This window comes from Paralichthys olivaceus, chromosome 19 (genome assembly GCF_024713975.1).
Source record: "Paralichthys olivaceus isolate ysfri-2021 chromosome 19, ASM2471397v2, whole genome shotgun sequence".
In the NCBI taxonomy this organism is placed as follows: Eukaryota; Metazoa; Chordata; class Actinopteri; order Pleuronectiformes; family Paralichthyidae; genus Paralichthys; species Paralichthys olivaceus.
In genome coordinates this window covers 6,395,219-6,417,194 of record NC_091111.1, presented here as the reverse complement: position 1 = coordinate 6,417,194, position 21,976 = coordinate 6,395,219, and the positions used below count along the sequence as shown (strand labels likewise).

Below are 21,976 nucleotides of genomic sequence, written 5' to 3'. Positions count from 1 at the left end.
TGTGTGTGTGTGTATGTGTGTATGTGTGTATGTGTGTGGGGCAAGTAGTGGGCCGCCTGCCCGTGTTTAGTTTGGCGAGGCTTCACACGGCCGCTTGGCAGCAATGAGCTGGACAGCTTAACAGCTTTGGACGGGGAGAAGAGAGTGAGAGAGGGAAGGAGAGAGGAGGAGGAGAGAAGGTAAGAAGAGAGGTGGAGGGACATTAAGGACCAGACATGCTTGACTGCATAGACACACTCACACACACACACTTACACACACACACACAAAAGGCTATTTACATACCCTGAGGGAGCGAGAGGGGTCTATAGACTTGGGAGCTGTATAATCCCATCAACACACAAGGATCAATATGAAGTGAAATTGGGAGAGGGACTGATGATCTTGCTTAATTTACCAAATTGTGTGTTTTTAAATTTATTTTATCTCTATTTTGGTCTGTACACATGGCCTCATCAATACTACAAGCTACCCAATCATACCCACCCCCAACCTCACACACCCCCATCGCCGCCACAGCAACACATTTGCATCTTGTCATATCTTACACGACCGAGCCATATGCTGCTAAAGGAAGCGTGGCGACTAATAGAGTGGCAGCTGATGGCTACCGCCTAATGACGACCCAAGACAAATGTTATCAACTTCACAAACAAGCAAGGGAGCGAGCAGGGGGAGGGGAGGAAAACAGAGAGAGAGAAGAGAAACAGCAAGCTGTATGTCTCCACGAAAAGAATCAGAGATAGAGACGGATGGATAGACAGACAGACAGACAGACAGACAGACAGATAGATAGATAGATAAATAGATAGATCCCTCCATGTTTCTCACTACAATTGCACAGAAATGCACCAAGACATAGGCCGCAGACATCCTAATTCCATTCTGTCCTCTCTCTCTTTCTCACACACAGACAAACACACACACGCACACACACTTGCACGCATGCTGGAGGAGTGTGACGATATCATTAAAGAATGAGCCGTGTCATGCTTCAGTTTCTAGCAATTATCGTCTCCTGCCTGACATGCAGACAGAGACCCTGACGCCGCTGACCACCAAGGTCAACGACCAGTTACAATAGTTAAATTCTCATCTCCACTCAGCCGCTGATGCTGATGCTAATCGTCCAATTTACACACACCATATGCACGCACACAAACACACACACACACACACACACCCACACACTGCTTAGTGGCTATGACTGAGATGAGAGGTTGCGATGAAATGCAGTCACAGCAAGATTCTGGTGATATGCTGCTACACTACACTCTGCTTTTGTCATTTTGCTAACCTCACAACTACTTCTGCAGTATATTGGATTCACCTTACCAAAAAAAATGAAAAAAGAAATCCCAGTGTGTGCCCAGGTGTCCACTCAGGCAGACTTTTCCCACGAAACACAGAAACGCCACACAAACCTGAGAGTGGCGTGGAGACCAGCTCTTTGCCCTGTGCAACAAAACCAGGGCTAAGGGCCAGGAGGCCTGGAGGAAGTTATTAAACATTGGCACATGCATGGAGCTGAGGTGGGCCAGTAATAATGCTCTCCTTCTCTCCTGGGTTGGTTTTTTTACTAAACCACCGGGCCAATTAACCCAGTCTTCAGGGACTGAGATCTGAGCTTTACATCAGATTTTATTCTTTCCAGATTGCCTTTTATAGCCATTATTTTCCTTAAAAGTACAAACAAAATGCCAGTGGATGAAGGGGAGCCATGGTATTGACTGTTCGCATATGGCCAGAGTAGAAAAGTTGGTGTGAGCTTGGCGGGGCTGAAGTAGAGACCAGGCGTATGGTGCAGACATGTGGATTTTGTGTTTAATTTGGGGAATTCACAAATGCCATCTCCACAGCATGACTCTGATTTATATAGCACTTACATTTTGGGGCCTTTATCAGATGCTCTAATCCATAGGGACTTATAATAAAACCACAGAAGAATAACAAAAATCCACAAGCTCAGCCTTCGAACAAGATGGGCAAAGCGGAGCGTCGCTGCTGACAGTGAGCAGTGAGTGGATGGTAATGAATGTTCACTGATGCCAAATTTCCCCTCACAAAGCTCAGGGAAAAACATCATAATTGAAAATAAGTAGAATTTGAATGCTGGCCCGCACCAACCTCTCCACTGTACCACATGAAGGGTGAAGCAAGGGTGAAAAATATTCAGGGAGCAAAGTTTGTAATGTGTATAAACAGAAGACGGTGCAGGTTGTGGTTGTTAACAAGGAGGTGAGTCAGGAAGCAGGTGATATGTTACAGTTGGTGCCACGTGTGTGTGTGTGTGTGTGTGTGTGTGTGTGTGTGTGTGTGTGTGTGTGTGTGCACTGCAGCATTCCTGGAGTTCAGGTCCGCTGTACTGCTCCAACATTCCATCAAGGGCGACAGAACGCCACAGCGACAGATTTGCATTCAGAACAAAGCCGCCCGCAGGCTAGGCCACTGGGACTGAAACCTGCCCCTGCAGCCCCTCCTCTCCTCTACCCTCTCTGTGCACGCACACACACTCTCGCAAACACACTCTCACGTGCACGAGCCAGCACAAGCCTTCTGGGGAGTACGCGTGTGTGCACCTGTCAGGGGTTAGCTGACACCTCTGCTGCTGGCAAAGCATCTCCTCATTAGCATGGCTGTGATCTAGGGGTCCCCAGGGGTCCCAGCCTCCTCTCCTCACCCCCTGTCCCCTCCCTACACCTCTGCTCCTCTCCTCCTCCTCACATCTCCCATCCGTCCCTCCCGCTCCTCCTCCACCTCCTCCTTCGTCTTCTTCTTTTTCCGTGCCCCACTCCCCTCTGCTCTGATGGCTTGTTTGTCATGAGGGGGGCTAATCAGGAGACACGGGGGCCACGCAGATCAACCGTGTGTGTGTGTGTGTGTCTCACAGGGAAAAAGGGACCTTCCACATTAAACTAGGGCCCCAACGTGCAGCAGCTGACTGTCACACAAATGCGGTAAAAGAAAGAGGGAGATGGAGAGACAGAAAGACGGAGAGGGACTGTGGAGGGTGGCAGTAGCAGGCAGGGGGTAAGGCTCTCACACAGTGTGACTGGCTCCATGTTAACTCAAACCAGCTTTGGCCTGCTAACCATATACATGTGTGTGTGTGTGTGTGTGTGTGTGTGTGTGTGTGTGTGTGTGTGTATGTGTGTGTGTGTGTGTGTGTGTGTGTGTGTGTGTGTGTATGTGTGTGTGTGTGTGTGTGTGTGTGTGTGTGTCTGCAGCCAATATGACCAGCTGAAATGCCTGACAGCCCAAAAGAGGATTTAAAGACACAGTGCTCCTTCGTGTGCTCACTGAAAAGTGTTTGTGACTTAACGCTCGACACATTTTCCCTTTCATTGCCTAAAGATTTTTATCTCTTCACTCTTCTCTCTCTCTCTCTCACTATCCCTCTCTTCAGTCCTCTCTTTCTCCCATGCATGTATACACAGCACCTGTACTAGGTGTCTGCGTACTCCACCCTGACCCTCATGCCTCCTGGGATGCGGGTCAAATGAACAATAAAAGGGATCAGGTATCTCCTACAACTTGATCACAGACACGCACACTATACACGGAGCCAGACCAGCTGTGCGACAACGCACGAGTGGAAGAGGCTCTCATGTAGCGCGACCGAGGGAGCATGTTACCGCCATGAGGCAAACTATCCCAGCCAGGGCACAGGGGACGCTGCTGTGAAAAATAACTGGAAAGACCTCTCTGTCAGTTAAGAGCTATGACTCTTGGCTCGGCTTCTAGGACAAAGAGGGAGAAAGAGGGAGGGAGAGAAAGGGAGCGATATAGACACAAAAAAAAGACAGGGAGGGAATGAAAAGAAAAAGGGAGCTCCATAAAGTGCATTAGCTAAGCTCTCTGTGGCATTTCTCTAAGCCTGACTCATCGCCATCAGCTCCTAACTGGTCCCAGTGCCTGTACGTGTGTGTGCACGTGAGTGTGTGTGTGCGCGCGCAAGTGTGTGAGTGTTTTCGGGGTGTGTGTGCGCATTCTTGTGGGGTCTGCTGTCTGTCATGTGATGCTGACAAATGGATGACACTCAATCGTGCTTGTGGTTGCGAGAAGATGTAAGAGAGAGGAGCAAGATGGAGAAGATCATGAAAGGAGGAGAAAAAAGGGGGAGGGAGAAAAGAAGGAAAGAGTGAAAGAGGGAAAAAAGAAAATTGCAGGGAGCAGAAGAAAAAGTGAGCCGTTGTTTACTTTATCACCTGCATTTACATATTAAATAAGAAGTAGAAGCACTTTAATCTCTCATTCCATCACCTACGCGTTTTACCATGACACAACAGAGAAAACAAACAACATAAAAATGTAAAAAGGATGCAACAGCAGTGTAAGCTGAATTAAAGGAATGAAAATCTACCGCTGATAAACAGAATGGATATCAGGTTAAATGTTTTAGATAAAATGCCCCCAGTGATGCGACACTTGAGCAAAAAAACGCAAAATGTTTGGATAGGTGATGGCATCAAAGACAAAAAACTCTGCTCTGACAATGAAATGGAAACTGACTTTGTGGACTCCCACAGTGTTTGTTTGAGGTTTTACATCCAAATGAGCTCCAGTCACATCCCTCGGGGACTCTCACTTTGTCCAGAAAGTCAATTTCCTATTCACTGGCACCGAATAGGAAATTGACTTTGACATATGAGTGACATGCGATTTCTGTTTTGTGGGGTTTATTAAATTTTTCATCGAATCAATCATTTTATACAAACAGTATGAAAAATATTGTGAAGGTGGCATCATTTTGGTCTTTATTGATGATGCAAATGAAACAAAACACCCTGTTGGGTCTCACACACACAGGCTTACAAAGGCTTATCTCAACCTGTGATGAGCACGTGTTCCTTTGCAAACTCCTCCAAGGCTTTTTACACACATACATGTATACACCTTTGGTTTACCGTGTGTGTATGACTCATTTATTGGGACCTAAATCTGTCTCCAGGGTCACATTAAGTCTTCCTTGTGGGGACAAAAAGCATGTGACCGAAAAAAGTTCAAGGTGAGGACATGTGTTAAGGTTTGGTTGAGGTTTAGTTTTTAAATTTAGGTTTAGGTTTAAAATTATAAAAGTAGTAGCTATGGTTAAGGTTAGAGTCTCCAGGAAATGTGAGTCCTGTGAAGTCATGGAGAAATCACTGTGTGTGTGTGTGTGTGTGTGTGTGTGTGTGTGTGTGTGTGTGTGTGTGTGTGTGTGTGTGTGTGTGTGTGTGTGTGTGTGTGTGTTTTGTGTAACACAGAGTATAAAAAAAGAATAATAGGAACAAACAGAGCTTTTGTGTCTCTGTAGCATGCGTTTACATCCTCAGTGTGTATCTCCGTCTACCACTCTGTGACATGGTGCTATATTCTCTCAGCAGTAGTAATGTTCCCCAGCTGGATCCTGCCCATTGGAGCCAAGCAGCGTTAACTAGCCGCCCACAGGAAAATACCACCGTGGCCCTGAACGCAGCACACCAAGTCCATCCAAACCAATCAGCCCGCTATAAAACTTGCCCCTCACATGCCTGAGAAATGGCATGGAGTCCATTCCAGTGAGCCTGAACATGCATGAGCTATTTCACTGTATCGCTACAATTTCCCTCATTTAATATTTAATTCCCGCTATTTAAGGTTGAGAGAGGATGCAGTGCTTTGTTCTCTCTTCCGAACACAAAGCAGAGGCTGTGAGGCTGGAGAGAGAGAGAGAACATGAGGAGTGCTGCATCATTTGAGACCGTTTTTCAACCTAATTAGCTTTAGCTTACAAAACTGATGCAACAAAAGGGGGAGAGTGTTAAAAATACAAATATAGGCCAGAGATGCTCAGCTCTCTAACTCCTATTTCAAGGAGAGAAAAAACTAAATATAAGAATTATTTTATGAACCAGACTCTTTCTTTCCACAGAAAAGCGACTTCCTGGAGTCGACATTCACTTTTTAAACAAACAAGATTCATAGCCAGTTAATATGGTGAGCTTTGGAGGTTCTGATATTGTCACATTCGGAAAAGAGTCATGCCAGTTGTTTCCCTTTATTTCCAGTCTCAGCTAAGCTAACATCATAATAAAAGTACAGACATGATCTTCTCATCAAACTCTTGGCAAGAAGCATTTTTCACAAATGGTCAAACGTTTAATCACACGTGAGTAAGATATGGGTCAATTTTTACCTTAATGTAATGTAGACAGTTCTGTGTTTTTATCAGTCAAGGACCCCCAACAAGATAGTAATAAAATAATCTATGGACCCTCCCCGTGTGCCATGGAATAAGTTGACATGACCTTTTTTAAAGCACTTCCACTTAAAGAATTGTCTTAAAGATATTAGACATGCATTAAAAAGAATTCTCATCATGTCAAAAGATAACGCACATATATCCAGACAATTTTAAATGATGAATCTGGAAACTTTTCACGGACCCCCTGGTAGTGACCCCCATTTGAGAACCACCGATATAATGTATTGCACGGCTAAATGTGGGACGAATAAAGGAAAACGAAACTAATAAAATCAAAATTCATCACAAACCTTAAATTGAATGTACAAAACTAAAATCCATTTTAGCTTCTTTGTTCTTTTTGTTCCTTATCCTTTGAGCTGTCTCTCATGTCTTTTAAGGTCTTATGATAATGTGAAGGCCGGTGGCACATTATTAGCATTGCTCCGGTCATGTCTCCAGGTGAATTCTGTTCTCTCTCGCTCTCTCACGGGTCCTAAAAACCTGCTCAGGTGTGTCAAACCGCCTCCAAACATCTAACCTCAGATGCTCTCCGCAAACCTGTTCACACGTAAAAATATACACATGTAACGTACATAGATTCATCTCTCAACAAACACACCCAGCGCATATTTAAGGGGTGAGATGCGTGTGATGGGGCTAAATTTTGCCCCAGGCCTCCCCCTGTGGGTTCTGTGCTGTGGCCTCTCCCTCCGTCTCTCTCTCTCTCTCTCTCTCTCTCTCTTTCTCGTTTTCTCTCAGTCTTTCTGGCTGTTATCACGCTGATACATTTCCTGCTCCTGGCACGGCTCCTGCATAGCTTATGGTTAAAGAAAGCTTTCATCTATCATTGCCGTTAGGACACACACACACACACACACACACTACACAAACACACACTCACACCCACACATATACAAGCAGTGGTACAGGCCAGCGCTGCCCCGCCAGACCACAGGCCCAGACAAGCTCCGCTGGCACCAATCACCCTGATAACATCTTAGGCTTTATTTCATTTTGGCTTGCTCTGTTCTGCTCTGGGAAAGACAGACACAGAGAAGAGGGCTTTCTGGAACAACAAAAAGTATGAATTACGCCAGTACACAGTGAGTGTGTAGCCCCTTAACCTTGAGCAGCTAACTCTACTGTCTGTAATGCCATCTCTGGACATGACGGCGCAAGTCCTTTCTCGTCCGAGACACAGAAGAGGGGATGTTTCTTCCTTTAACTTGGAGAGGCAGATCAGGTTTTAAGGTGAAAGTAAATAGTAATAATAGAAGTTAATAAAAAAAACATATTTATGTGGGAAATTGTTTGCACCATCTCTCTCTCGCCCCTTGAAGGCTACGTCCACCCAAAAATGTGGCCGAGTAGTTTTGGTTTTTATTTGCTCAGGTTTACTTGTCTGCACTTGTCCACTCTTGTGCGGGGTGTATAGCAAATATGTCTGAAATTGCTCTGTGTGTTTCCAGATAAAATTTTCAGAATCCACAGATCTCACTGTAAAGAGTTTTAGCTGTTCTGTGAATAATAAAAAGCAACACTGTTTCTGGAAAGAAAGATTTTAAAAATGTTAAATGTCATATTTTTAAGTGTGAGCACCACAAGTGAAACTCCTTGAATGTTATCGCTCTTACGTTGGTGTAGAAAGCTCTGAGGCAGATATCTCAAAATCTGGGCAAAGTCAACCAAATCTATCTGAGTGAGCAAATGTGTTTCCCCCTCATTATTTTTGAACTGAACTTTGAACATTAAAAATAGAATAAATTCAAAGTTTCTGTATTTTTAGCATCTTCTCAATCGTCGTACAACTTTTACTAAGAGCTCCTGTTGGATGTAAAAGTCGCATAGTATGCATGAAGATTGTTGATGCTGTTTGCAAACTAGACCTTGTTCCAGTTACACCACTTTATCCTTAAATGACAAACCAACATAAAAGAAGCTCATGTTTGTCATGTGCTTGTCTGCGTCTAGTGTTCCCTCTCGGTGTAATTGCTCAAGACAAATAAGTGGATGAAATAAGGGGAATCGTAAGAGTACCATGAAAGGCTTTCAATATCTCTTGCGGTGAGGCAGCCTGTAAAAGGAAAAAATACAGCCATAAACGCTGTCTCCTCATTTTCTTCCGCCACAATCCTACCCAATCAGTGCAGGAGGATAATAAGATGAGGAGGGAAAGGAACAACAACAGTGTAGCAAGTTGGATTACCCTCGTCTGACTTTCTAACAAGTGCCATTTCTTTTCCTTGACACAATTTACAACAACTAATGGTGGCTCCTTTTGCTACCGAAGACAAATACACGCTACCTTTCACTCTAGTGAAGACCCTGGTCAGAAAATCTCTCCATTTACCCCTTGAAGGAGAGCATTATGTGTTATGCACTAATGTGTGGCAGACCGCACAAAGGCTGCACACGGGCAGACACATGAGGATTTTATCTCCAGCCTCTGCTTTCTATAATCTTGCATGTAAAAGTACAGGTTAAAGTTGTTAATCAACTAAATTAATCGATTTTACTCTGCACCGATTTAGGCAAATTTTTTATCACATGTCACCAACAGTGAGAGGAAGCTACAATAACCACAGCACAGTCAAATTACCTTGACGATAATGATTTATGCGAGGAACATTAACACATGCACAGATTCTCACTGACACAAGTGGTCCATGGCAACGACACCATGAAGTTCACATCAGCACTTCACTCACAGCTCTGCACAAAGCAGCGTGTTTGTGTTGAATACCAAAGCGCCATCATCACTCTCCATGCGTAGCAGAGACGGGGTGTGAGGTTTCTAATGCCTCTTAAGTAAGGCTGTTAAGGAGCACGGAGTCCACACATCTGGAAGACACAGTCAGTCGGCACATGCTGAAAGTTAGCGGTGGCGCTCGCAGTCCAAATTAGTGGCGAGTTTTATTCCCCCGCTGTGGTAGGAAAATATCAAATCTGCTGCCATATGAGCGCCATAAAGCTGGCTGTGGAGCGTTTGATGCCTTCATGTGGGAGCCTTTAAGCTGTGTGTCTATGTACGTGTGTGTGTGTGTGTGTGTGTGTGTGTGTGTACGTGTGTGTGTGTGTGTGTGTGTGTACGTGTGTGTTTGGTGGGAGATGCAGGCCTTAATGTGAGATGGGAGTCATTGTATGCATTCCTGCATGCACATGTGTTTTGTGTGTGTGTGTGTGTGCGGCTCATATCTGTGCATGTACTGCATGCATGTTTCCATTTTCTGACTAAATGTGTAAATGCCCATTTCTAGCCGTGTGTGCGTGTGTGTGTCAGGTGGCTGCGGCGGTGTGTGTGCGTGCAGCTGTGGCATTTTAGCAGCTCCCTTATAGACCTATTTGACCCTGCTGTACAAAGCAGACAGACAGACACAAGCAGAGTCAGACGGCCCCTGGGGTGGTCCTGTCTGAGGTGCAGTGTTAGGGACTAACAACACTGGGGCCCCATACACAGGCACAAATATGTATACTGTAATTGCACACACACACACACACACACACACGCATGTGAACCTGAACTCTCATACTGAGGCACATCAATAGAGAATTAATCACTGCAAATAGTAATTATTTTAATTATTTTATATTTTAAGACAAAAGTTTTATTTTGCAAAATCGTAAAAGTTAAAATCTAAAGAAAGACAGCAAACGTGTTGCTTATGCTCTTGTTAATTTGTAAGACATTAAATATCTAAGTTTATAAATGCATTGGCCTAAAAAACACAATACAGTGCAGTAAAATATTCACTTTTTAAATTATGCCTACAAGTGTCTGAGCGGGAGTTAGACAAATAGAAAGGGTGAGTCATAAATATACATACAAATGCACAAAAACTAATTTTATTTGATATATCTTTGGTTGTTATATTTAAAACCTTTTTTTAAGATTGCATGAATTATTTTCAAAATTAAAATCCAGGCAGGCTTTTTCTTCCTTGCATACGGGAAAAAACACTCAAATTTAAATTTCTAAAGAAGCGTCCTCTACTCGATTTCCAAGCAATGGTAAAGTCTATGAGGTCTATGTATGAGTGTTTGGAACATACTCAAGGCCTTTGAATCACCTCTGCTCAATACTTGTTTCACCACGTATTTTTTTCTCACTGTCTCTTTTTCTTTCCCTCTATTGAAACTTAAAAGTGTAATAAAGGAACATAAATAACAAAAGCAGATACAGTATCATGCATGAGTGTATGCTGATGTTAGTCAGTGGAGGAACTGGTGTTCTCCTCTCTTTTTCTCTCACAGAGCAATAAGGAAATATTTACCACTCAAAAAGGCAGGAAACACACAAACACACACACACACACACACACACACACACACACACACATAAAATGCCAAAATGAAAATAGGAACACATGCCTAACAGCACACACAAATAAATTTCCCTGGCAAGCGTTCAAAACGCTTGAGTGAGAACACATAAACACACACAGACTGCACCAGAAATGCATGAACACGCATGAGACACACTTGCAAGCGCGCACATGCACTCCCCCCCAATGCACACACACCACGCATGAGTGCACGCACACACACACACACACACACACACACACACACACACACACACCACCTACACAAGTGCCACCATGTAACCCCTAATCACAACCCCAGAGCTTGGACATCAAATGAAGCAAGTTTTTTAAAAAAATCATCAGGAGTAATTAACGCATTTTCATATGCAAATGTGATTAATGCAAAACTACAAAGTCATTATGCAAATCGACTTTTCCTTGAGCCTCTGTACAAATATTCACAGCTCAAATCAGGGATCAGTCTCGCCATCTTTCTTTTTTTATCTCCTACCCCTCTCCCTCTATCGCTCCCTCTCTTGGAGTAGAGATAATACGTAAGTAGCATGTGAAGTTATTTCTAACTCACGCAGTGTGTGTGTTTTCATGCGATGGGCCGGGGCTATGGCATTACGCCGCCTGCCTACTGATTACTGGCTGCTTGGCACTGGAGCGAGACAGGGAAGCCGGCGTACAGGGGAAGGTATGAATATGCAAAAGCCTGATTGCTTTTCATGATTAAAGCCTATTTAATATGGAAATGAGAGCAAGCCAGGTGATTAAAGGAGCATTGGGTGGTGGGGCAAAAAAAAAAAAAAGGATGGTGGAAGAAACAGAGAGACAGAAGAAGAGAAGGAGAGAGACACCTTCAAATCCACACCAGTAGAGAGGTGTGGTGACAAACAAGTGTCAGTCATTGCAGATTTGACTTCTTTGGACACAAAGGTCTTTGTTACATCTCACACATGCATCACAGGTTATCATCAAGAAACCACCATTACTCATATAAGGTGAGAAAAAAATCCCCTGTTGCCCATTAGCTCAAGAACGAAAATGCAGATTTGATCAGTGCACTTTAACACCCTTTCACAACCCCAATAATTTGGAACATGTAGGTGTGACAGTTTCAAAGTAGCAGGTATCTCCTTCAAAGCCCTCCATGTTTCAGTATCGGTAACACATTAAGCTCGTAAGAAAAAAAATCAAACTCCTGCAAGATCTTCAGCCTAATAAAGTGATATGACTGTGTTGCCCACAAACATGGCGTCACAGAAATCCGAGGTGGACGCAGTGGAAGAACAGAGAGACGTTTGAGGATGTCGCTGTCGTTCACAAAGTCTCATGAAATATTTACTGTGCAATCTCAACACAGTGTTTGTGTGTGAAAGAGAGACAGAGATAGACAGAGAGAGGGAGAGGTTGTCATGATGTGACTTCGCCCTTATGTGCTGGTTGTCGTAAAGTGCTCCGAGGGGGCCCGCCGCCAGCCGTCCTGGGAGGAGTTCAAAGCAGGGCCAGGGTCGTCTTAGCATGGTAACACTCCCCTAGCGACAACCTCTTGCTTGCCTGATGACACGCATCATTCTTCACAGACACCACACATACACACATGCACATGCTCATACAAAAATTCATATAAAGCGCACACATATTAAAATAGCCCACACATACACACACACAGAGTGCATGCATCAGCAAGAGAAACTCAGGGATAAAAAAAACTGGGAGCAGAAGGGCCATTTTTCATCTACGCCATGTGTACGAAAGCTTGTGCTTGCATGTGTGTGTGTGTGTGTGTTTGTGTGTGTGTTTGTGTTTGCACCTTTTGGGGTTGAATCTGCTAGCCTTGCAGCATGTTTGCATTTTAAGCAAGCGGGCTGACAGACAAAGAGGCCAGACAGGATGTTATAAAACAGATCAGGTGAAAAAAACAAAAACAATCCAGGGGAGGGGGGTTTTGGGTTATGTATATAGCACAAGCATTTCATGCACGCTGTGCATTGTATGCGCTTTTGATTGTGTGCATTTGACATGCATTCCTCGTGTCTATTTTTTATCACTTGTGCTGCAAATATTTGTGTGTTCTCAATACCACATGCAGGCAAGTATGTGTGTGTGTGTGTGTGTGTCTAATGTGTGTGATATGTGTGTGTGTAACTAACACACTGGACTTAATTAGACCTAATAATGTAATCTAATTTAGTTGAAACTTGAGACTGCCTTGAGTGGCAATCTAATGTGTTGAACAAAGCTCTCCTCCTCGCTTTCATTCGGGGCTTTGAGTGCTTTCATGTCCTGTTCTCTTAGTGATAAGACTGTCTGTCTGTCTGACTGTGCGTGTGTTGGTCTGTAGCTCTGCACAAATGTTTCTACTCTGACCACCTACCACACAGAAAGTAAAACGTTTTGAGTCATTTTCATTGCCCCAGCTTCCAAATGAGTTCCATGTTTTTTTATGTCTCTGCTGCAGCTGGGCGTCTAGGTGCGATGCGGCTACAGGCCGCTTACAGCTCATTAAACTTCCATAGTGTAGCTGAGAATTTAGATCGCCGATAAAAGCCACGTTACCGTCTCAACTGCTGGAATGTTTGGGAGAAACTGTCAAACTGATTGAATATTCCAGCTTATTTTTGCAATCAATATGTTTTCTTTCCAGGGGGGAAAAATGTCTGTGCTCAACAAAGTAAGGTCCACACGTTAAAAAAAATAAATCTGAAATTAGTAGTGGCATCCAAAACTGTGCTGTCACATATTGTTTGTGATCTTCCTTCAACAAATTTTTTTCCCATTGCAAAAGTTGGTGACCACACACAGCTGCTGGCCACACACAGGAACATGTGTTGATCTGTGCAGCGATGACAAAAAAATGTCTGCACCAGCTTTGATTCTGAAACGGACAAAATATGCAAATGTAGAGCTGTGTCCCTGGGCTTATTATTTTCTTTTTACAAAATGTCTTGCAATATCGTACAGTCCAGCTACATCTTAAAATATTCTGCAGAGAGAAATGAGGGAGTGTGTGACGTGTGAGATGAATTCACTAGTACAAAGAAAAACTCCTTTTCAGTGTTTTTCATTTAGATATTGATTGATTCTGAAGTTAAAAAAACATTATTGCTCACTATAGAGATTTTCACCTCTCAAATATAATGGATCACAAACCACGTGCACCTGCTGTGAACCCAAAGAACCAAGAGCCTGTTGTCATGGCATCTACATTAAATCTGCACTCTCACCTTTCCCACATACCTGTCTACCGTGGCTTGTATAACCTCTCAGTTTATATCGCTGTGCACTGGTAGTCGTGTAAGATGTTTTTTAAGAATTAAATTATCATTAAAACTGGGATCACTCTGACGTATGAATAAAAAACTGAAAAAGCTTCAGGTGGCACTCCAGGATGTTATTCAGAATTTTGCTCAAGATTCCAAAATGGACAATTGCAAGCAACATGTGGCTATAGCCATGTCTCTCAAGTCTTTCATACTGCTAAGGAATTTATGCACAAATTTATGTTTCAATTAACGCAAACAAAAAACATTATCATAAGGGCCGTAACCGAAATGACACTAAACGTTAAAATACAAGGTGCTGGAACAAAAGTATATATGTGTTTTTAATCCCTGTCTACTTATAAAGTGTGATATTTGCATTCTGTATTTTTGCGCTGCACATTTTAATTGATTTGTTTTATTTTATTTTTATACTGATTTGGACCTGTGAGAATAAAGCTTCACTCATTTCTCCACGTCTGTGACACTGTAACCTGAATCTCGTCTTTTATTTTGAAGGGCGGATCTGTATTCTAAAACCCTAGTATATTGGAAAAAAACGTTATAATATACGTTAGACTCTTTATGGTAGTTCAACACTAAGTAGTGTCCAGTCTCTGAGTTTATATCTGATTTCCATCTGGTAACTTTTTCAACCAGGTTGTCTCCCTTCTCCAGCTGAGCCCCTCTTCCTCTGCTGGAGTCTGTGTAATCCTGGATAGCCTCCCCAGCTCTTGGGTGTGATGGTGACTGTCTCCCCTGATAACTTTGAACTGGTTTCCCTGCAGCGCTGGCAGTCTGCAACACACACATCACCGCCGCCGCCGCTGCTGCCACCCACCCCCAGTCAGATGAACGGCCTTGCTACTTTATTAATCCTCTTCTCCTCACCACGAACACAGATGAATTTTAATCAGCCTTCTTAACCTCTTTTTTTTATGCGCTGCAGGATTTCTTTACAAAACGCTCCGACACGTGATATGCACTCACACATGAGCAACAAAAAAAGAGAGAGAAAATATGCACATACAAACACACACACACACACACACACACTGGGGCGGCTCCTCTATCACCTTCTTCCTTGCCTTTCAAAATTGGTTTCAGCTGAAGAAGTCCTTCAGGCCTGCCAGTGTGTGTTTGTTTGGGGTGTGTGTTTGGGTGATTTTGTGCATTTATGTGTGTGCGTGTGTGTGTGTGATGTTTCACTTAGAACGGAGCAGAATAGACACACAGTGCAGCTCTCACTCACTCTAATGAAATCATCCCAGGCTACATTAATCCCTCCTGAAGGCCACTGTCAAAATAACAAGCAGCTGGGATTCTTTAAAGAGAGCTATCTTTCTCGGACAGGTGAGAGATGTGTGTGTGTATGTGTGTGTACATGGCTTTTGCATCTATTTGTGTTTACGACATGTGCATCTATTTATTGGTTCTTGTGTTCCAGTCTCTGTACCTCCTCTCTCCTGTTTGGGGCAGATTCCCTTGGCCGGCGTCAGCCTCCTTTCCACATCCACCTCTCCTCCAGGGGTCACCTGGATGCCCACCTCCACTGGAATGGACCCTCTGCACAGCTCTAGTGACCTGGCCCTGGGAGAAATGACAATGCCTGTGACCCCACCGCTCTCCCCTGGCTTGGAGAAAGACCCTGGTCCACTCCTGGGGCCCCGACACAGACGGCGCTTGTGCTCGATGAAGACCAGGATGTCGCCCAGAGGGAAGTTGGTCTGGCACTGGCCGCAGGTCAGCAGATCGTGCTCCCCTGGGCCCACCCGCCGAGGGCTCGGAGTGGACGGCTCTGGGGAAGGAGATCCCGCTCCTGAGTCATGATTGGCCTCTGCTGCAGAAAGGGAAGAAGATGTCAAATTGTGGTGAGACAGGCTGAGACACAATACACAAGCAGGTTTATAATTCCTGATGACATTACCTGATACACACCAACCCTCCCTACCACACCAGATGATCATTACGTTCACAACTGTCTCACTTTCATGGCATAAGACAAATCCTCTGTAAACCTGCTTCGCCTAGACAAACACCTGCACAGCTTATCTATGAGAGATCTGCGTGGGTGGGACCCAGCATATACACTCTATGTATATATGTGTGTGTGTGAGTGTGTGTGTGTGTGTTGGTGTGTGGCCAGGAAGCTATTCATCTCACAGTGCAGGCTGGGTTTCCGGTGAGGGCCCTCGCTGCACTAAGCTGTCATAGCTAGACGGCTGCCTTCACCACGTGGGAGCCCCAGCGTGTGCAGAACAAAGTGTAGCACAGCAGAGGCCACATCCACCAGAATGTGTGTATGTGTGTGTCTGTGCGTTCTTATGTTTGTGTGTATCACAGAAAAAGACAGAAAAGAAAAATGAGAGTGGGGGGGGTGGGAGTAAGATGTCTAAGTGTGTGTATATGAATAGAGCAGCACACAGGTGAGTTCGAACACTGTATTCTCCACAGACAGAAAATCTATAAAGCCAAACCCAGGGTCCTGTTAAGAGAGTAAATCTCATTCTTCACAGATCTGACACAGCCATTAATAACCATTACACATTCTTCCCTCCCTCCTCCCCTATGGCACACACAGACTCCCTCAGCTTAACGTAAATCCCTCATGGACGACCTCCGTTTTTTTTTAAACACTACCCCGATGCACCAGTATGAAAATGTGTCCTCTTCTACAAAGCCTGGAGGAAACCGGAAGCTCCAGAGACTAAAGGGGCCGTGCGCGCGAAAGGTACCCAGGAGAGAGATGTTGATGCCTGGGAGAGGAGCAGAGCAGCGCCTGCCTGTCCCTGCAGCTCCTCCACTTCTAGCACCTGCATCTCCCCCTCCTCGTCCCCTCACTCTTTGCCTCTCATCTCTTTTTCTCCAAACATGACACCCCTAATAACTGCAAAGATTAGAAAAAGAAGCTGGTTTGTGTTTCTCGGTGCAAGATATCAGTGGAGAGATCCTAAACTCTCTTATCCCCCATCTCAAACTGTCAGAGAGCCGTTGCCCCTCCTCAAACTCCCCGATCATGACCGGTAAACTAATTTTTACTGAATTGTCAATTGTCAAAGATTTCTGTTTGGCTGTGAATCACCCCTCCTACCCGACCTCCCCCACCCACATACACTCACACACACGTTCAAGTCCACTCACTTCGCCCCGGAGTAATGATCTGATGCCAAATATCTTTTCTCTAAATGGCGATGGGCTCCTGGACGCCTGCCAGATAATTTCCATCTCATAATCTTTGAAGGCGAAGAAGGAACACAAACACATATTTACCTACAGTTCACAGCTTGTGGCTGTAAATCACATAAAGCAATGTTCCAGAGTGCTCACACAGGCCGCGCGTCTGTGCTCCACACATGCATGTGTGCATATGTGCATTGCATCTAAGTAGGACTGTGCAAGAGCAGGAGATGTACCCACTGACAACATGGCGCGCTCTCATTTCTCACTCTGAAAGCAAGACAGGTGTCGTGAGGCCAAGATCATCATCGCAGCAAATGAGTAAAAGACGAGATCAAGTCAAAGAGCTGACAGACACCTGGGCACTTGAACTCGACTTCCCCCCCGTCAGAGACGGAGACGAGCAGAGTAGGGCCTGTTTGTTAACCTATGGATGAGTAACGTGGCCTGGGGGCAGAAAACAGTAAATTAAGCAGGTGTTGGCACTGTCGCTGCACTACTGGAATATCAGTCGGACAGCTTCTAAAAACCACACCCGTCCCTGAAACCCGCTCACTCATCTTTCCCGAGGCTCACCTGTGTGAGAAAAACACATGTGCAATAAGGAGCCAGAGCATGGAATGCTTGCGGCAAAAAGAAAAAAAAATGTGTGGACACAAACACACTGAAATGGAAGCACACAGACACAAGAAAGAAAAACACTCTAATGTTGCCTATCATGGTGACAGACAGTGTCTAATTCCTCTGTATAAACTCCTATGTGAGAGGAACATGCTTGATAGGTAAGGGAGCAGAGCAGACGCACTGTCAAACATGCCATCGTTGAAAAAGCGTGATGATAGCAATGAAACCCAGCTGTCTAACACGATACCACACATACTTTAAACTCTTGGTCTTCTACACACTCTCTCTCACACACACACACACACACACACACACACACACACACACACACACACACACACACACACACACACACACACCCTCACTCACTCACTCTCTCACTCACACATATGCACAGCCACATTCACCCATGCAGTGACAGTCCTGCTCCTCTCCCTTATCAAGTGTGAGTAAAGTCAGGCAGCCTTAGAGCACCCCCTATCAGTTTGATGAGGAGAGAGTCAGTTAGTCACTCCACCGCTGCTGCTGCTGCTGCTGCTGCCGCTGCTGCTGCCGCTGCACAATATGTACCAGATGGGAGACACAGCTGAAGACAATGGGCTTCTTTCACCAATATTTCCATTTGTGTGAAAGGCTGAAAAATATTCAAACGCCCGGCCAAAAAAGTATTTAATGATGAAACAATGTTGTCAAAGGCTTTGAGGAATTGTCTCATTTATAGCTGAAATATTTTTTAATTGCAAAATGTGTGCTGTGCAGTCTGGTGACAGTCTGCGTTGTAATTTTAGTCCAAATTGTTATATGACACAGTCAGTGTGTGTGCTCTTCCCACTGGTGGCCAGGTAAAACAAGCTCTGTAGGTAAAACATGTCTAAGTGCAGGTATTAGCACTGCGAGTTCCTGTCATGTCTTCAACACTTAATTGCTCCGATAATACCTTTTCATTGTTTCTATCCTTATGTACCCTTATGGCTCAATGATGCTTCTGTGTTGTTTCATCGTGCCTGAGGTGAAGGTGAAGGCTAAGGAGGAAAAATTACAACAGCGTTTGACAAGTTCGGCTCTGCCCTACAGTAAGTTGGATAGAACCAGAAAAACTGTCGTTCAGCTGGAAGTGAAACATTTGTTTTTATTTAATGATATGTTAAGATATGAAGGGATTCTTCTAACGGGTATGACAGAGAGCCGTGAAACTATTTTCCATTGAGGTTCTGACCTTACACAACAGTTTAATACCAGCTGCACACTCTGTTCTGCTGGTGAAGGCAGAGTAAGGCCAGGGGCACTCGTATGACAGTCGACCGTACTGTATGGGTTCAGACCTGTCTCTCCTTCTTTGTCTTCCCCTTCCATTTGCTGAGCTGAAAACACACACTTGCGTACACACACACAAGCACATGTCTAAACCCCACAGGGAAAGTCGGGTAAGATTCACGCTGTCATTGAAAATAAATGACACCAGCAACGTTGCAGATGGTTGCAATCAAAAATTCAAACAACAAGCGGCCTCGCTTAGCCTATCCCTTTTTCTCGGCTGCGGCTGCCAAGGAAAGCTGCAACAGTGCGCGTTGTGTAAGGCCAGGCCTGTGTGTGTTTCATTATCTTATCACCATTTAATCTATAGCAGGCTCATTTCTTATCGTAAATCTTAGATGATCGGCCTGAAAGTGAGCAAAATACGGCTCTGCAGCTGACTGTGACTTGTCACTAAATCGCTATAAATGACTTGTAAGCTGCGAAGCATGACACTCGTCGGTATAAATCAAATTTGCCAAACGATTTTAGAGGTACAATAATAGCAAAAAAGACACTTTATAGCGGTGCAAAATTGATTAAATGTGTTCGATAATATTGAAATATAGAACGAAAATCAAGAGAGCAGACTGCAGTGCTTCGTCATAAATCATAAATCGCTCACCAATCATCTCCTGTGAGATTATCATTCGTTTACCACATTGTGTGTGTGTGTGTGTGAATATTTACTGTAGCGTTGCTGTGCGTACGGCGGGTTTCTCTCTAGCGTTTGACAGCCATATGGTGCAAATAAAGAAGAAAACATTAACTGTTTCACAAGTAGCATGCCAGCTCTGAGCGTAAACAGTTATCACAAGGCGTTTCCATGGCTGGATCCAGGGAAACAGTCCTCTGGAATATCGCTAATACTGAAATGCAAAAAAAATGATGGTAGGCCTGTGATGCTGCAGCCGGCCCATGTTAATGTGTGAGTAATATAGGATACGGATATTCCTGTGATAGGTCTCTTTTTGTCATGAATGTGACTCCGAGCTGAGTCACAGACTGGAAGAGCCCCCAAAAGCCTAGAAGGGATGTTTGCTGTTTTTTTATTATCCTGCAATACCTTAATTCAACAAAGGATGAGGTGTAAACTGAAGGTCAAATTCGACTTGGACAGAATGGCTTGTTACGTGCATTTGTTAAAGTGTGAACATAAGCTGTTTATGTGCATTTTGAGTGTGCTGTCTGTGCACTTTTACAGCCTGTGTGTGCGTGTGTGCGTGTGTGTGTGCTTTCCTTGGCGCTCGCTTTGCGTACATTCATGGCAGTTGCTCTCATTTCCGTATGTCCCTCTTGATGTCTGGCCTGGCAGGTAGATTTCCAGTACATAGTCTACCACTAAAAGCCTGTCCAGAAATATGTTGATATTCAGGTTCTCTGTGTTCCCAAGTAGAGCATGACCTATAGGTCCATAGCTGCAGGGCAGAAGGCTGCTGCGTTCATTTACACCGAATAACCCCTGATCTGACATGGAGCTGATATATGTTGGCAACAGGCAGAAACTTCATATTACCTGCGTAAGGAGATACCTTGTGATTGGTCTTGACAGCTCATACTTAAAACTTTTCAGAGCAAAGTCACCCCGTGATGTGATACTGAAAATATAAAAAATAGACTACATCCCCTTTTTTAATAAGTTTGTGAAACCATTCTCTCGCTGTTTGTACACTATGCATAGCTCTTGACTCAATCAAATTACAGTTTGGTTTTCCCCCAGCGGTCCTCAGATCCTCCAGCCGGAGATGTGATCCTGGTCCTTTCTAGACCCACCCAGCTGAAGGAAACAGCCCGGAGCGATGTGCAGCCTCCAGACATCGGATGATAGGTACATTATAAGCTTCCCACCCATCGCAGGCTTAGAAACCTGGTGTCACTATTAAGATATCCTTTACATACGGTAAACACAGCTTCGGTGCTGCTCTGTGCAAACACATCTCTGCAGACAAATGCTCACAGACGGACATTGTTCTCAAACAACTAGGATCAAATAATAATGTGTGTGTTCACAAAGTCCAGTTTTGGCGTTGCATCCTTGGAGGCTTTACAAGAAGGGAGAGGGGAGAAAAAAATACCTGGCCAACACTGTCTTAATCTTGCACTTGTGAGTCTCAAGTCAATGTCTCAGCTCGAGGCCACAGTTTAAAAAGCAGCATGTATCACGTGAAAGAACAGGTATGACAAGATTCAGGCCTCCAGATGACCCAGCTTTTGCAGCACCCTACTGTACATGCTCCAATAGCCACTTAAGCACAACTTTAACCTGTGCACCACCGAGCTGAACGTCAAGAGTTTGAAAGCATTTTGCAAACAGGCATATCCCAACTTCAGTTAGAGGTTAGACACTTTCATGTTGTCCACAGAGAAGTCAGCGGTGATTAAAAGGGAGCTCAAGAAACCAGTCATTAAGAGAATCAGGGGAGAACAAATGCATCTTGGAGGCATGTGAATGCAACCCCAGTTCAAAGAGGGAAATAAAGAAATGTATTAAAGATAATCAGTGACAACTTCTAACTATATCTTATCTACCTGCAGCACAACAAGTTCCAACAGTTTTGTAAAGCAGCTGACAGTACTTCAGGTGCTTAAAGGTTTTTGTGGAACATATGCAAAGAAGATGTTAAACAAAATGACCCATGGCTGGAAGGATGGGCGGCAAATATTTGACTGTTAGTCCAAATTTGTACAACTTCTCCAAAGACAAATGCAAAATGAAATACATTGCAATTATTGTCTCATAAATCATGCAGGTAAATGTTAACCACACACACGCACACACACACACACACACACACACACACACACACACACACACACACACACACAGGCAAAAGCCTGAGGTAAAACTGTACAGTGATGCTCGAGTTTTTTTGCTTAGTTGAAAATGTACACCGGCTCGATCTCCATCTTAATTAACAGACAGACAGCGACTGTGAGAAATAATACAGAGGCAGATCAATAGTCAGGCTGGATCGATATTTGTCATCAGCCTAAAATCTGCTGAGGGTGCATCATACACTTCCTCAGCAGCACAAAACAAAAACACTGTTCATTTATAATTTCATACTGAAATGATTATTCCAATGATCAATGATTATAGT

General features: G+C 44.2%; 1 protein-coding gene across 5 annotated transcripts in view; it reads right to left on the bottom strand.

Annotated features, from left to right (window-relative positions):
• bcl11bb (BCL11 transcription factor B b) overlaps positions 1-21,976 on the bottom strand; it is a 30,909-nt gene that overhangs the window by 6,711 nt on the left and 2,222 nt on the right. For 4 of the 5 annotated variants that reach the window (XM_069514488.1, XM_069514492.1, XM_069514489.1 and 1 more), the window contains one exon: positions 15,238-15,621. In XM_069514488.1, coding sequence (XP_069370589.1) covers positions 15,238-15,621 — 384 coding nt within the window. The remainder of the gene's footprint in view (positions 1-15,237; positions 15,622-21,976) is intronic. The other variant, XM_069514490.1, reaches the window with a different exon arrangement.